The following is a 15,913-nucleotide window of genomic DNA, read 5'->3' as shown; positions in this document are numbered from 1 at the left end:
TACAGGAGCCTAAAAAGATGATAGTTTCTCTCACATTGTGCATATCTTGTAGCTGTGGGGTTGTTTGGAAGTGTTTTGAGGGTTAAGCTATACTTGTGCTGAGATGAACTGGACTCACGTTTCAGGCAATATCCTCATCTGAGCTTGTGTTTGGATGCTCCAACTTGAAAACAGCACCCAGAGCAGTGTGATGCCCTTCATCCTACCCATCAACCCCTGCCACGTGCATAAAAACAGCGGTTTGTGTGATCTCCAGCTCACTGGATCCTGAAGACAGACTATCTGCGGTAGTCCCAGTCTAGTCTTGATATTAGATTATAGCCAACAGACACTCCGGAAGCTTCAGAAGTGTGCTTTGGATGACACAGAAATCTTCCCGGAAAGTTCTTGTAAAAAAATGACATCCGGCTCTTTTATCCCCATTCCTGATCATCCCCCCTTGATGTTTACATCTCTTCTTTCCATCATTCTCTTCATCACACCATTTCTTTATAAAAATCCTCTAAGAGTTCCACCGATGTCTTCTCTTCTCTCTCATGCTCATCTTATGTTCAACACAGCTGGGAGGAACTGAAAGAGAAGCAGAAACACTTACACACTGCCTTTGCCCTCCCCACTATGATAATCCACATGGATTACACTCAAGTTCCACAGTGGGGGAGAGAGACAGAGAGGGAGAGATGTAGAGGATGTACAGTAGGGTGGGTGAGGGGCAGATGTGTTGGAATAGAGAGATAAAAAGAAAGAAAGGGGTGAGCGGGAGAGAGTTTCTGTTAGAGGATTATTAGTGTTTCGGGAGATGGCCATTGTCTGTCCTGTCAGAAAGGAGGAAACTAAACCTTGCACCAGAAAGGGCAGCACTCGAAATGTATGAATGTCGTTGCGCCAGTGGAACCTACAAGCAAATTATGATAGATATTTCCTCAACTTTTCTTCATACTTTCTCATTTTTCTGAGCCATTTATAGGTATTGACTTTTAAACAACTGTCCAAAGTGATTTTTACTGTATGGAGCCCCTAAAGGGACATGGTGATGTTAAAAAAAAAAAAAAAAGAGAGAGAGAGATGGAATGGAATGGAATGAAAAATTATATTTCATTGTTTTTACATTCTCTCGTAATAGTATTGCTTTCCCCCGAGAAACTTTCAGTTCGCTTGCAAAACATTTGCGCTTTCTCTCTAAACTATTGCGTTCCCTTGAGAAACTTTGCGTTCACATGAAATATATATATTTATCCTCCCACCCACATTTTATTTCATCACAAAAGTTTTTCAAGAGAACACAGTTTTTCAGCAAAACGGAAAAGGTTTGTGAGCAAACACATTTTCTTGGGGAACGCAAAAACATCTTTACTGTCACTTTTATCACTTTAATGCATCCTTGCTAAATGAAAGTATTTTAAGTAAAAAAAAATCATACTGACCCGAGTTTTGAACAGAGCATGCTATAAAGTAACAATTTCACGCATGGTGTTCATCACATTAATGAACACATTCCGCTAATGTAATTTTTGATATCTACTGAAGAAGAGCCCAAATATTCTTGTCTTAATTTCATTTCATACCATATCTATTGTTTTATCATTTAAAATCTTTTTTTTATTTTATTAAATGGGCTTCTACTTTTCCTTAAAACAATCATCTGTCTTCCAGTGAAATCTCATATGACTTTAATAGCAGCAGTATGAGTATACATCGCTCATTCTGTTTCCCTAAAACACACACACACACACACACACACAGGATTGTGAGTTTCAGTGTCCAGATGTCATGCTCTGGATTTCTTCCGCTGACCTAGTTAGTGTAGATAACGGCTTCCATCCTTCAGACAGATGCACACCTGCATGAAGTGTGCTTATGCTTTCAGATATAAGCTGAGGATTTCAGTCTTGTGACAGTGAAGGAGATCAAGACTGATTACAGAATGATGCATTTTGCACTGCTCATGCAAGAGAGAACAATTGTAAGCTTTATTGTGAAATATGTTTGTTTTTTTTAGATTGGTTTTGAGGAATTGAATTACTATTGATAATATGACTGAGGAAAGAAGAAAGTTAAAAATGTAAGGGCCAATAAGATTTTTTTATATATATATAATTAATTCAGCAAGATAGCATTAGATTGATTGAAAAAAGTTTCAAATAAATGCTGTTCTTTTGAACTTTCAATCAGTTTTGCTCATATTTGGATGCAAATATTTGTGAATGCAGTCTTGGTATAAATGTCTTTTTACAAAAACATGAAAAAACTTGTCCCCAAACTTTTGAACAGTAGTGTAACAAAAGTTATCTTTTTAACGCTGGTCTTTTAATCTCCCGGTTTTCATCCAAATACATATTTCTGTTCAAAGCCTACATTGTATAATCCACATATAGAAGGCAACCTACAATTTTCAGCATATTGTTTAATAAATTCACTGTGTATTAACCATGCATCTGGCTAGAACTGTTATAAATTATTATACATTTTAATAAACTGATGTTTATTGTTGTTAGTCTTGGTGTAGAACCCCATTATCTAAATGTCAGAAAAATTTATTAGACTGATGTCAAACATAAATGCTGTAATAAAACTAATCTGTAATTACTGACTTACCTGTACACAGGGTACAAAAATACCCAGAGGGAAACACACATGCATGTGATCCTCCCTTGTTTCCTGTAGGAGGGTCGTAATGTGACCGTGTGTGAGTGGGACAGACCATACAAATCAGCTGAACCCAACACACAAAGTCTAAGCATGAAGCATACCTTTATAATCTATCACCCGTAACAGCACGTGCACTCCAGGTAGCACTCTGGCTGTTGGCATACTCATTTAGATTTAAGCACTTATTTTAAACTGCTTATGAGTTCATCAGCTCTAATGCTTATGATAGCTGCTAGCTCATAAATCCACACAATCAGTAATTAACTGGGAAGACTAGAGGGAAGCAAGATGTCTCGTTAAAAGGGTTCCCACAGCCTTTAACCAATCAAATTCCATGACTTTTTCAGTTGTTTGTAATTACTGTATAAGGATTTCTATTTGTATGTCAGGTAACAATCCTTGGAATTAAACAGATTTAAACAATTATACTTAATAGTGTACAAATGTTGACAATAAAGGCAGATTCACACCAAGGACAATATCTATAGATATTTAAAACAAAATTGTTCTAAAGAGAGTCCACACAACAACTATACAGGTAAACTCCAGCTGATGAATGATAAAAACACTGGCAGCCAATCAGAATCCATCCTGCTTTAAAGAGCTTGAGCATTAAAAGCAACAGACAACAAAACTGCAGCACATGTAGAATAAACAGAATGAAATTGTCCGATAGTGTGGACGCTAATATAGTTATCGTTCTTGGTGTGAATGGGCCTTAAAACAAAAAAAAGTTACGATTTTAATCCGGTCCAATAGAGGACAGTATAAGACATCATGCTACCCCTGGCCAAAGACCGCTTTGTTTTTATTTAAGCCATCAGCGAGTTGATGTGGATATGGTTTAGACAAACCTGTCAACATGCATGTAAGATTTTTTCATGTTTTTGAAAGAAGTCTTATGCTCACCATATTTGATAAAAAATAGTCAAAACAGTAATATTGTGAAATAATATTGTAATTTGAATTTTCAGCAGCCGTTACTGCAGGCGTTAGTGTCACATGATCCTTCGGAGATCATTCTAATTTGCAGCTCAAGAAACTGTTCATATTATTAATTTTGAAAACAGTTGTGCTGCTTAATATCTTTGTGGAAATGGTCTTTTTTTTTCAGAATTTTTTTGATGAATAGAAAGCAATATATATATATATATAGCAATATATGCCAGAACTATAAAACCAATAAGATCAGAGAGCATACACTATATGGGGTGTTGAGACATTATTTTAATAAGAAAACAAATGGAAGAAAATAAAAATTGTTTTAAATTTTAACCCGTTGATTGGAAAACACTGATGACATGGTATTGGGTTGTTTTTAAAAAAAAGGGAACCTAAAAATATTCCAGCACGTTGATATAAGAACAGAAGTAACACCATAGAAAAATAGAATATATATATGTACACTCTTGTTTGTACATTTAAACAAAATCAATTTTCAATTTAAAGATGTGATTAAAATGAATAGACTCTTCCTGCTGGCTTGTGAAGGGATGAAGACGCCTTCTGTCTGTGTCGGCTGTGATTTGAAGATGATAGAAACCAAGACAAGACATGTTTGTCTTGTTATTCGTCATGTTATTTCTATTATATTCGAGGCTAGGGTCCTGTTTTTTTCTTTTGTGCGTCTGTTTAGATATGCAAAGGTAAAAATGCCTTCATAAAAAGAAGAATGTCTTTCCATCTCAACAGACAGCACATTTCCAGCCCTGATGTCTGAAAGCTAAATGAAATTTCCATTATAAAATTCTCCTTCCAAAAAGTAAAATACTTAAGATTCCCACTTGTTAAAAAATGTAAATTCTAAAAATCATACAATTTGCAACCAAACTGTTTTTTTTGTTGTGAATCTGTTGCTGAGGAGCTGAACTCATTGGACGCTACACTCAGAACTGTAGGGTAGTCCTGAGATGGGATGCAGATATGTGTTCAGTGCGTGAAAGCTGCATGTATATGAACACGCTCAGATGGTGTTCCTGCTTTAGAACGGTTTCGAGCTGAAGTCTGTTGCGAGACGGGAGACGTATGCTTCATAGATGGTGTCCAGGAATGACGCATCATTCTGAATCACAGAAAGAGAGAAACAAATCATTAGAGGCAGTGCAGCGATCAGTCAAACACACTAAGACTGAAGGTCCCTTTTGATAAAAAAAATTATTAGACGTGCAAAAAATAAATAAAAATTGCTGGACTTAAATAGAAAATCAGAAATTCTATTAATGTTAGATATACTACTGTTCAAAAGTTTAAAATAATAATAATAATAATAATAAAAAACGAATAATACTTTTATTCATCAAGGAAGCATTCAATTGATCAAACGTGACAGTAAAGACATTTATAATGTTACAAAATATTTCTTTTTCAAATTAACACTGTTCTTTGGAACGTTCTATTCATCAAAGAATCCTGAAAAAAAGTATCACAGTTTCCACAAAAATATTAAGCAGGACAACTGTTTTCAGCAATCAAGAATGATTTCTGAAGGATCATGTGACACTGAAGACTGGAGTAATGTCTCCTGAAAACAAGCTTTGTCATCACAGGAATAAATTACATTTTAAAATATATTCAAATAGCAAAGTTATTTTAAATTGTACTAATTTCACAATATAATATATAACAAAATACAATTTTATATATACACATGTATGCATTTTTTTTACTTACTTACTTTACTTACTTACTTACTTACTTACTTACTTACTTACTTACTTACTTACTTACTTACTTACTTACTTACTGTTTTGAGTAAAAATGTTGGTGCATCTCTAAACTATATTATTAATATTGTAATAATCCAGAAGGACATGGGTTTGGTTCTAACCTTGATAAGGTGGATCAATGTAGCCTGTAGTTGAATCTTGCTAAGTGCTCTGGGTTCAGCTGGTTCTGGTTCTGCTCTCATGGCTTTAGTCTGGGCGAAAACACTGGGTGACAGGAGGGTGGAGGCTATAGTTGCTGGGATACGCTGCGGTGAAATCACCTGCACCCACACACACACACACATTAAATCACAGGTTACAGATACAGGATGCTTCAGAATGACTTGCTAATTATCTGAAAGTTGATAAAATCTGTGTAAGGAGCATAAATGCAACAGATGCCTAAAGATTCCCAAATAGTTTAATCAAAATAACTGACACTGAATTATTTCACCTGAGTCAAATTGGGTTGGCTGTGACTGGAGCTGCTGATGGTCAGGCTGGGCTGTAGGAGCTCCTGACGGGGATGGAGCTCTTGCTCCTGCTGCACCAACGTGAGCCTCTGCAGAAGCTCATGAGGCGACACCACATTCCCTGCCACTCCAGCAGTCGGCACTTTAGTTGGGACATGGATCAGGTGCTGAGCCAGTGCCGGCCCGGAGGCTTTAGCCATAGGGTGGAATTGGGGCCCCACTCCACACTCTCCCTGACTTAATAGTAAGGAAGGCATGCCAGTGGTGCCTGCCACAGGAGGAGGGTTCATTAGCAGTTTTTGTATTGGGTCAGGCTGGTTCTGGGCTGCCCCGTTTTCACACAGACGGCTCTCTGGGGATTCAGACAGAGGCTGCAGCAGTGAACCAGACATGAGCTTGTGGATGGCTGGACAGTGCTGCATGGGGGTGCTGGACACCACAGCGCCCCCTGCCGGAGAAGGATCATCATAAGACAGGGAGCGGGCCACTGCAGATCGTGCTGGACCTACCCTGCTGACAGACGAGCTGGGCTGTGGTGAGACAGAGTCCGGCTTTGACTGAGCACCAAACAAAGTGACAACTGAGAGGTGCTTTGTGTCCATTTCTGCATCCTAAGAGAGAGAAAAACTTCTTTTTTTTTTACACATTCAAGCATTTACAGAACTCAAAATGAGTCACAAACATGCTGAGAGATTGCACCTGCTGTATTTGTCCCTGAATGTGTGCGTCCTGTGCTGGTTTTAGGGGAATGGGTTTGATCAGATGGGGGTTTCCATAGATGACACCACCACTGCCAATTTCTTTCGGCTCGCTGAGTTTTCCCTAAAAGGAAAGAAAAGGGGAAAAAAACATGAGCAAGAGAAGTGTACTGTGCACTGGTGACCTCTAGTGCATATGAAGCACCTTAATAGTTGTGTAAGAAAAGAAAAGACTTGTGTGTCTCACCTTGTCATAGTCATCTCGTGCTTTAGTAAGCATCTGCATTATATCCACGCCCTGCTCTGCTGATCGTGGAGAGACACAGCCAGTCGCTATTTGTGGCTGTAAATGCTGTTCCAGCCCTGCCAAACTGACACACACATAAAGAAAGAGTGAGTGTGTGAGAAAGTGAGACACACAAGTGCTAGGGTTAGAAATCAGCAGTCCGTTCTTGTTGAACTGTTTATTGTTTATTGTTTTTTTATAAAGGAAGCAAAAGATTGTAGTTTTGTTAACGGCTTTTGATTATATGCCAAAATGGAACAAAGTATTAAAATACTCAGTGTTTCCTCTGCCTCAAAAAGGACAAAATATCAAAGACAAATTGTTAGTTTGAAGTTGGAATTTATTGTGATGAGATAAAAAGATTGGGTACTGGTCCCAATCCTGCTCCTGGAGGGCCAAATTCGTGTTAAAATCGACAAAAATAGCAAATGTGCGAGACTGATGGTTAAGTAGAGAGGTTTATAGAGTTAAGTTATAGAGGTTTAGTAATTACCGTAGTCTTGAGATGACAACACGTGACATTCTATTCAGAGCTGTTCATGTCCTCGAATTATGCGTTTCTATGGCAACACTCAATGCCTAAGTTAATCTGCAGCGGTCAGGTGGTACAGCATTGTGAACTTTTATAAAAATACTTTTGGTCATTAACTTTTAAATGCATCATTACACAAATACATGAGGAGAGTTCTCTGCACGAAAGACCCACAACTGGCAGATCGATGCATTAAATTGAATGTGGAGAATTTTAACTGTGAAAAGATGATTGACAGGGCAGTTTAAATAGTGACAGGATGCACATAACTAAGCGACAGAGTGGTCCGTTAAAGACGCAATTATGATGAATTAGGTCTCAAAGCTTGCCTATTTTTCTGCAACTTACTCAAAAGTATGTCCTTTTTATTCACAAAAACAGTACATACTTTTAGGGCATAGTATAAGTAGCCGAATTGGTATGTAGCAAGAGTTTAGCTCCCGCCCTATTTAAACACAGCCAATCAAGGTCTTCAGTATCACTAGAAACTTCCAGGCATTTGTGTTGAAGCTTAACTTTGCAGGTCAGTGGCCCTCCAGAAGGAAGATTAGACACCTCTACATTAAATCAGGTTTTTTATTGCATTGTCCTCGTCATTTGCAGCAAAACAAGTGTAGTCCAATTTGGGAATGAATGAATTATGAGTAGGCTCTTGTAATGAAAATCTAAAAATGTTAAGTCTTGAATCAGTTTCAAATGTATTGTTACTATGTAGGGTTTAATTATTAGACACATTCTGGAAATAAAAACATTAACATGTGTTAAGTATATGTTATGATAAATGTACTAGAAGACTAATTAAGAAAATTGTTAAGGAATAGGAATCATTACATTTAATTGAAATCAGAACCAGAATCATCCCAAGTTAGAGCAGAGAAAGTTGTGTGAGTTTGCAAACAGAGGAAAAACTCACTTCTTCATGAGTTCCGCTATACGCTGACAGTCTTCTTTATCATAGAACCAGATGCCAAAGATGGACACTGCCAATATAAATACACACACAGATTAATATAAACATCAATCACATTTAAACCAAAACCAATCATGATCAGAAGAAAAAATAAATGTTTAGCACATGATCAGAATAACCAGTGGAAAAGGACCACTGAAACTGACAGCATACATGCACTAAAAATGCCATCGTACATACACACACTCCACTCTAGCCGACATTCCTTTCCCAAACAGTCCAAACTCCCAAGTGCCCAAGCAGAACTCGAGCCAACTGCTGTGCCAGTACACCAAAATGTTCTTAAACACCAAGATGAAGTCTTCAGATGCGTGTATTAACAGTCACTGGTCAACCATATTGAGAACAGAGATTTCAGTGATGGGTTCAGACTGTGGTTCCTCATGAATCCCTTATGAACTAAACTTAGAGCCTGGTGCTGACAGCTGAATCAGGACCTGTTCCATTCACCTCCAGAAGTAGCAGAGTGATGATAAAACCCAGAGCAGTAAAAGAGAGAGAGAGAGAGAGAGAGTGAGAGAGAGAGAAAGAGAGAAAGGGCTGGTGCTATATTCACAACCGTTCATTCTCAGAGCAGAGTGCACCACATGGGTCAGCGCCTGGGGGAAAAACCCAAACAAAATACTGCCTGGGAACCGAGGAACACATCTCAGAGAGCGTAAGAGAGGGGGATGAGAACAAGGAGGAGGGGAGAGAGAGTGATGAGAGGACACGGCAAATCCTTTTGATGTTGAACTTCGCAAAACACAACAAAGAGAAAAGAAAAACTGAGACCCAAACTGTCTACCCTCGCTCGTGTCAGACAGAGTTTCTGAATGGAGCTGAATCCACACACGCACTGAGGAGACTGTGAACTTCTGACCGACTTCAATCTGCCGACCAAAGCTTCAATCTGCCGAGGATTCAAATCTCAGAAAGAGAAAGAAGATGCTGCGGGGGCTGTTCAGTCGGCGCAGGCTGAAGCACGAGCGACTGGAGGAGGAAGTGGAGGTGCGGTTCAAAGGAAAGCTTGTGTCGGAGAGAGAGCTGGGCTACACGTTTGTGCGGCCAGGAGGTAAGAGCTTCGTATACTTAACAGTCCTGCTGAAAGACTCCAGCTACACTGTCACAAATCACAACCACAACACTGCGTTTGTTTAAGAGACGAGCTGACAGAATCCAGCACCCTCGGCACATGAGGGAGAGCGTTGTGTAGAAGATAAACAGTGCAGGTCTTACTTCCCATTGTCTAAAACCTCATTAGTAGTGTTTGCAAATTATTATTGTTGCCCATACCAAGTATTAAAAAAAGTAACTCTGGAACCGTTTGTTCATTTGGGATATGAACAATACCTCAAACTAGGTCTACATGATTTGAATTTTTTTAAATTTTAAATCCAGGTTTACACAGTTTGTAGGGCTGTACAATTTGCCAATTTTGTAATTATATATCATTATGGTAATTATACAAAATAATAATAACAATAATAATTATATAATAATAATTAATATTATTATTATTATTATTATTACTACATAAAAATGACAAAAAAAACCCCAAAAGAAATTACTTGTAATTGTAATTTCTCTTAAATAAAAGGAGTATTTAAGAAAATAATATAAGGATCATTTTATTTTACAACTATAAAATTACAATGTTATATTTATGTCTGTCTTTTTTTTTTTTTTTTGTGAACCGAGCCACTCAAAACACTGGCAGATAATGTGCCGCTTCACTCTAAAACACGCAGCGCATTTATTGAATTAAAACAGGCAAAGGAGATTCCTTTGACTTGCATCGAATGAGGGACAAAAGCCACATCTAGAAACCAGAATAGAGTGCAGCAGGAACGATTCTAAAAAACTGTAAATTAGTTTTTCCGTGCTTTTGGTTCCATCACCTGAAGTCAGTAGGTTTTTTTGAATGGGTTTGCTAATAAGTGGGAAAATGGGACGATAGAGGTTGTCGGATACATTAAATGTCATCACGTCGAAAACTCATCGACTAACTAGTCCGCTTTTACAACCTTGTTGTGTTTATACTTGCTTTTATTTCAGGCAGTTGTATTTAGACATCAAAATTCATAAACATTAATTTGTGAAGATTATCTTGAAGAACAAACAGTGTAAGAACCATAAACTTTTGTTAGTCACAGAGCTTTTTTTCTGCAATAATCCAAAAGTCAAGGGAAAAATCCTACAGGCTTTTTGTTGAGGGAACCATGATGATGTTAACTTCCAGGTTGGCCTACAAAATTATGTCATCCCTGCAGAACTCTATCATTGAGAGTTGTTGGTGGGCTCTTTTGACTAAGAAACTACCCAGAACACCCTAGAATGAGCCAGAACACCTTAGTAGTCACATACAGGATCAATGAACTAATAACCACTTAAAACATCTTTACAACTGCAAAGCATTATACCATTAAAGGCAGTGGAGATATAAAAAAAACACTAATAATTTATATATGCCGACACGGAGGCAGCGAGTATGAAGGTTCCCGTCAGACAGTTAGCAGTAGCACAGATTTTCACCATCACTGCAAACCTCAAACATCAGTTTTGGACTGTCTGAAACATCAGGATCTACAATGATTCATGTAATCAGCCTGAAGTACTTAAGGCTTTTCCGCATGCACTCTATTTGCAGGTTCCTTTATCATGAATTTTACTTGGAAGTCTGTGCATGTGTGCGTGTGAGAGGGGCTTGTTATCTAATCACGATTGGCTGGTCGGGTCTGTGATGCTGGCAGGAAACTGGAAGAGAAACACACACACTTCTCTGCACCATATAAGGCACTGTGGCTCTGGAGCCTTTCATGCAGGCAGGCCTGCCAGCGATCTCTGATCTCTCTCTCTCTCTCTCACACACACACACACAGACGCCAGTCTGACAGCTCTCTCAATCCAGACACACTTTTATTGCTACAAGTTCATTTTTTGAATGGATACAACCGTGTGCTCCCTGCCCTGTTTATACCTGGTATTAACATCCGTTTCCAGCCATCTGTTTGACACTGGGTGCTAAATACACACCCAAATGGGGTCCAAAACATTTTTGAAATTCATTCACATCAACCACATTCAGGGTGGTCAAAACCATTGCACTTATAAAGCCCAAAGTTAACTTCCCTTGTCCACATTTTGCACAGTCGGCTGAGTGATTTTTGTGTCTGCGCTGCCTTGTGCGTGGATTTGCAGTGATTTGAACACGGAAAATGTAGTATACCGGGGTCTTACATGCTCATGAGTTTGAACAAAGCAAAGAACCACCCATTTCAGATTCAGATTCAACTTAAGTTTATGGAAATTAAGTCCACATTATTACAAGGTGTTAACATTGATGTTTCAGCGGACTGCTTGTAATGAAATCACCCAAGACGAGTCTTAATAACAAATGTAAAGAGAGAGTAATTTTTTTCGCTGAACACCAGAGTTTTAAATTTCCCTGAAAGCATAGACCAAGAAATAATAGATGAGCCCATCTCCCAAAATCTCATGTACAATCCCTCATGAAGGCATTCTTGTAGCTTAAGCATTAGAGCATGGCACTAGCAATGGCAATATTATGGGTTTGATTCCTAGGGAATGCATGCACCGATCAAATGTATATCTTGAATGCAATGCAAGTCGCTTTCGATAGAGTTTTTTTTTAATCCGGTCTGTTATAACATAGACATTTCTGACATGGATACTTTACTCTCATCTCATTATGTATTCTCGATATTTTTTTACTCTTTTAGTTTTACTTTTTAAAATATTATAATAGCTATAATACAAATATAGAGACTTACGGCGAGCATTCCTGTACAGGAGAAATGGATGTTGCAGCTGGAAATCTAAGTCTTTTGTGATGGGTTCAGTCAGGTTGTCCATACTCAAGCGATTCAGGATGGTGAAGCCATGCCTGGGGGAGGCAAGCCTGATGCACAGAAAACTGACATTAAAACTCACAACATGAGTGGGAAAATAAACCTTATAAGTCTGCAGGACCTAAACATCTGTGAGTGGGAGTTTTGCAGTGTTAGTGCAGTCAAGTGTATTATATCAGAAGGCTGAAGAATATCATGAAGGTTATTTCTGTGATCCTTTGAACCACTTCAGATATTTAGGGCTCTGATTCAAGACCACGTGTGTGTGTGTGTGTGTTGCTTCACTGCTAAAAACATACAAACCTGTTATAGACAAACAGAGTTCCCTCCACATCTGTCTTTTCCTGCAGAAAAAAATTAAACATTTGTATTTTTCTATTTATTAATATTTAACATAGACAAATAATTCTAACATTAAATATATCCAATTTCCTTTCTTTTTTACATTCAATCATTAATATTTATAGCTTCTTAACAATAGTAATTAATATGCAATTAATACTGTCAATAATGGTAAATAATCTACCATTAATACGGTCATTAATGGTGTTGATATCATTGTTTACCCATTCATTAGTGGTATTGTTGAAGGTGTAGAGAGCTACTTGGCTGGCCAGGTCTGTGATACTGCTGATATAAGGATCGAGTCTCTTCAGGGCAGACAGACTCATGGACAAACAGTTCCCGACGCCTCCTGTGATTGCAGTCATGGCTCCAGCTCTGTTCTAGAAATAAAAACATTCAGACTCAAGATTACAATTTAAAACATTCAAATCAAAGAGTTTATTTCCGACAGCTGTCAGGCCGCTCAATAAATAGTCTTAGAGAGAATAACTATATTACCCCGCAGGAAATTGTTTGCATGCACACCATCATAGCCTATTAGGAATATTTTTACAGAGCTACTGCACAGAAATCTCTTTTATCTGAAATATATTTCAGTTCGGTGATATTTATATTCTGCATACCTGCATATTGTCTTGTATATATGATCAAAAGCTGTACCTACAACAATCTCCACCAGCCCAGTTGTGTCTCTCAATAGTAAGCTTTTTACCTCTAAAAATGTACGTATAAAATTGAATAAAAATTATAGAGGTTAAAAACGTGAATGTATTTAAATATTTGATAAAAGTAGGCCTGTTGAAGTTGTGAATGTCATTACATTTAACAGAAATTTACACAAATATATATGTATGCATTAAATGAATGGAATAAAGAAGGAATTTAAAAAAACAACAAAAAACAAACAAATGTGTGGCACGTGACCGTGCAAAACTCACATCCATGATGAAGTGTGGTTGATAAGGAGATCCAGTGCGGTTGCTACAGTATTCTAACTGTTTGTTTACTTGCCCGGGTCAAAAGATCCCACCCCAAAGTATTTTAATGTATTCAGACTGCTTGATTTGGTTAGGGTCGCAAGCCAAGCCGTAAATGCGATAGCTTAGAAAATATAATAGCGCGTCTCGATTTGAGTCACCATTCTGTAGCACATTGTGAAAGTAAAGTACACACAGAACTTTCATATTGCGGAGTAAGTTAGCAGTTACCCAAATCCCCAACAGTGTATGGAAAATAGTAATACTGATGCTAATACTAATACTGACCACTAATAATGGAATAATTCATGCATCTATAAGTTTACAAATAAATAAATGAGGCCTTAATGTTGGTGAGCTGCTGTTGCTATAGATCGAACTGGAGTGAAACTTACCTGCACTTCAAATATCGCACAAATCCTAAAATTCCTTTAAAACGAGGTCCAACTCTGTAAAATAGCACTGAGGCACTTTATTTCACGCTCCGGTCTACTGGTATATGTTTCCAATGTTCTGCGAATCAGTAAAACAGGAATATAGCGCTTCATTTCACTTATCTAACTCCTGACCCACTGCCGTTCTCGCCATGTTTGCGCTGACAAGAAGACAGAACGAGCTGATCGCTGATCGATGAGAGGGTGCGCACACAGGAAAAGTAATCAATGAGCTCGAATAACCGATGAGCCCGAAAACACCGCCCCCTACAGCTGTATTGAGCTCACCTGAAACCCCACCAGACCTTTAATTTACATCATGGCCTTTGGTAGTATACTAACGAAGTGTGCTGACGCTGCATCCAGTGGAGATCTTGAGGATTTGAAATTCTCGCATTCCTGCACTATTCCTGTTCTGGTAGGCATTTTGCAATTGTTTGTTTGAATATAACATATTTCGCAGCCCAGAGGCCATATGCTGCCTTGCTGCAGTTTTAATAGTCAAACCTCTGTCATTTAAAGGTGGTCATTTTTTGAATGGGTCTTCACATGGAAATCACATATTTGTTTTATCATTTCCCCCATATTATCTGACTCTTTTGACTTAATAAATTGATCAAGTCTCACTGCAAATTATGCATTTTTACACTTGCATGATGCTGCATTCCCAACAATTGTTATACCAGCAACACAACATAAACAAACAAAAGCCGAGTGCGCTTTCAACTTAGGACTCTACATTAAGGTTGCAACAGGGAAAACCTAGAAACTGAATGGTACTATTGTGCCCTTGAGCAAGACACCAGGTTGCTTCAGGGTGACTGTCAAATTGTATAGTGTTTTCCAAGTCAATTTACCATCTAAAGGTCACTCAGCAGCACTTTACTCACACGCCACTAGAGGGCATCACTACACAATTCCTCGTGGTTTATCATCGTTCTCGGCAGGATTTTAAACCTTTCCCAGAAAACACATCAGCCAGTGCAGTTTTTTTATGTTCAAAATATTCTTGAATTTAAGTACACATACTGATCAAATTTTGTTATAAAAAGTTATTTAACTTTGTCAATTAACATTTACTTTAGACCTAAAACAAATAGGTTAAGAAACAGTATATACAGAAGGGAAGAGGATGTCGCCTCAGTTATGTTTAGTTAATTTGTAAATTGGTATAATTATAGTGTTAGTAAACGAATCATGTAGAGCACGACCACTGTTGTATATCATATTCAGTGTGCAGACAGACATGATTAGTCTTGACATTTGAAATGTGGGTCTGGAAGAGGATATTTGTAATATTTTAAGTGGCGAATTAACCTAACAAATTTTCCTTCTGCACTGATGCCCGTGATTCTCTGGATCCCTGGATTCCCAGAGGCTTGTGATTACAGGGTGGCACTGAAAAACACTTTGCGAACTTTGTATAAGCATACCAAAGTTAATCAATTATTTGGGGATGCTGAAGGGAAACCGTTGACCTCTGTCATGAACTTTTGTTCAAAGCCAAATCCAATCAAAGAACTTGGTCATAAATTAAATGATAAATTAAATGTCCGGGAACCTTGTTCTTCCTTCATCCAGGGGAACATCGGAAAACCTGCAATTCTGAGTGTCTCTTCTTTCTTATGCACTATGATTCTTCTGACTGATTGAATAGGCCTATTCAAAATAAATTCTGATGCACAGAGAGTGAAAGCGCAAGAGAGAGAGAAAGGATAATCTGGGGCCAGGGGTGTCTCTTGGGATATGTGAAGTTTTCTCATGGCTGGAGGGAGGGACCAGGGAAGGGCCTGCTAAATTCGTACAAGGCCGTTTGCTGATGAAAGATTCTCAGTCATCTTGCAGAAATTCCCAGGCCCCATCGTCCCCTTTATCAGAGCCCGCCAGTCCTCAGGAAACCGCTTGTCCTGCCATGGGAGTATCAGGTCGGTTAAAGCTCTGCTGAAGGGAAAAAATTGTCCCGGCACCTGCTGCTGCTGCTGCTGCATGGGGA

General features: G+C 38.3%; 3 protein-coding genes across 7 annotated transcripts in view; 1 reads left to right on the top strand and 2 right to left on the bottom strand.

The window, feature by feature from the left end:
- The window catches only part of cacna2d4a (calcium channel, voltage-dependent, alpha 2/delta subunit 4a), a 38,258-nt gene extending 37,704 nt beyond the window's left edge, over positions 1 to 554 (bottom strand). Inside the window, exon 1 of the mRNA XM_084113043.1 lies at positions 119 to 554. Within this exon, the coding sequence (XP_083969169.1) occupies positions 119 to 210 (92 nt within the window). The 5' untranslated portion in view covers positions 211 to 554. The remainder of the gene's footprint in view (positions 1 to 118) is intronic.
- A 3,302-nt stretch (positions 555 to 3,856) lies between these two features.
- dcp1b (decapping mRNA 1B) lies at positions 3,857 to 14,092 on the bottom strand. Its single transcript, XM_084110880.1, has 10 exons — positions 13,882 to 14,092; positions 12,731 to 12,889; positions 12,468 to 12,508; positions 12,087 to 12,214; positions 8,257 to 8,323; positions 6,773 to 6,896; positions 6,527 to 6,649; positions 5,809 to 6,438; positions 5,477 to 5,635; positions 3,857 to 4,711 (listed from the first exon to the last, which is right to left on the bottom strand). The coding sequence occupies exons 2-10, from the start codon at positions 12,872 to 12,874 to the stop codon at positions 4,631 to 4,633; spliced, it is 1,497 nt and encodes a 498-aa protein (XP_083967006.1). The 5' UTR covers positions 12,875 to 12,889; positions 13,882 to 14,092; the 3' UTR covers positions 3,857 to 4,630.
- Positions 9,094 to 15,913, top strand: part of cacna1c (calcium channel, voltage-dependent, L type, alpha 1C subunit) — a 114,549-nt gene continuing 107,729 nt past the window's right edge. For all 5 annotated transcript variants that reach the window (XM_084110875.1, XM_084110873.1, XM_084110874.1 and 2 more), the window contains exon 1: positions 9,094 to 9,367. In XM_084110875.1, coding sequence (XP_083967001.1) covers positions 9,241 to 9,367 — 127 coding nt within the window. In that variant the 5' untranslated portion in view covers positions 9,094 to 9,240. The remainder of the gene's footprint in view (positions 9,368 to 15,913) is intronic.

The sequence above is a fragment of the Abramis brama genome (genome assembly GCF_963993115.1).
Source record: "Abramis brama genome assembly, chromosome: 4".
NCBI classification, from domain to species: domain Eukaryota; kingdom Metazoa; phylum Chordata; class Actinopteri; order Cypriniformes; family Leuciscidae; genus Abramis; species Abramis brama.
This window is presented reverse-complemented; position numbering and strand designations above follow the sequence as displayed.

Excerpts from the sequence above, each read along its gene's own strand:
- dcp1b (XM_084110880.1), bottom strand. The coding sequence starts at position 12,874 with ATGACTGCAATCACAGGAGGCGTCGGGAACTGTTTGTCCATGAGTCTG. Across the intron at positions 12,509-12,730 it reads ACAATACCACTAATGAATGG|GAAAAGACAGATGTGGAGGG; the intron begins GTAAACAATGAT and ends TTTTTTCTGCAG. Across the intron at positions 5,636-5,808 it reads GCCAACCCAATTTGACTCAG|GTGATTTCACCGCAGCGTAT; the intron begins GTGAAATAATTC and ends GTGTGGGTGCAG.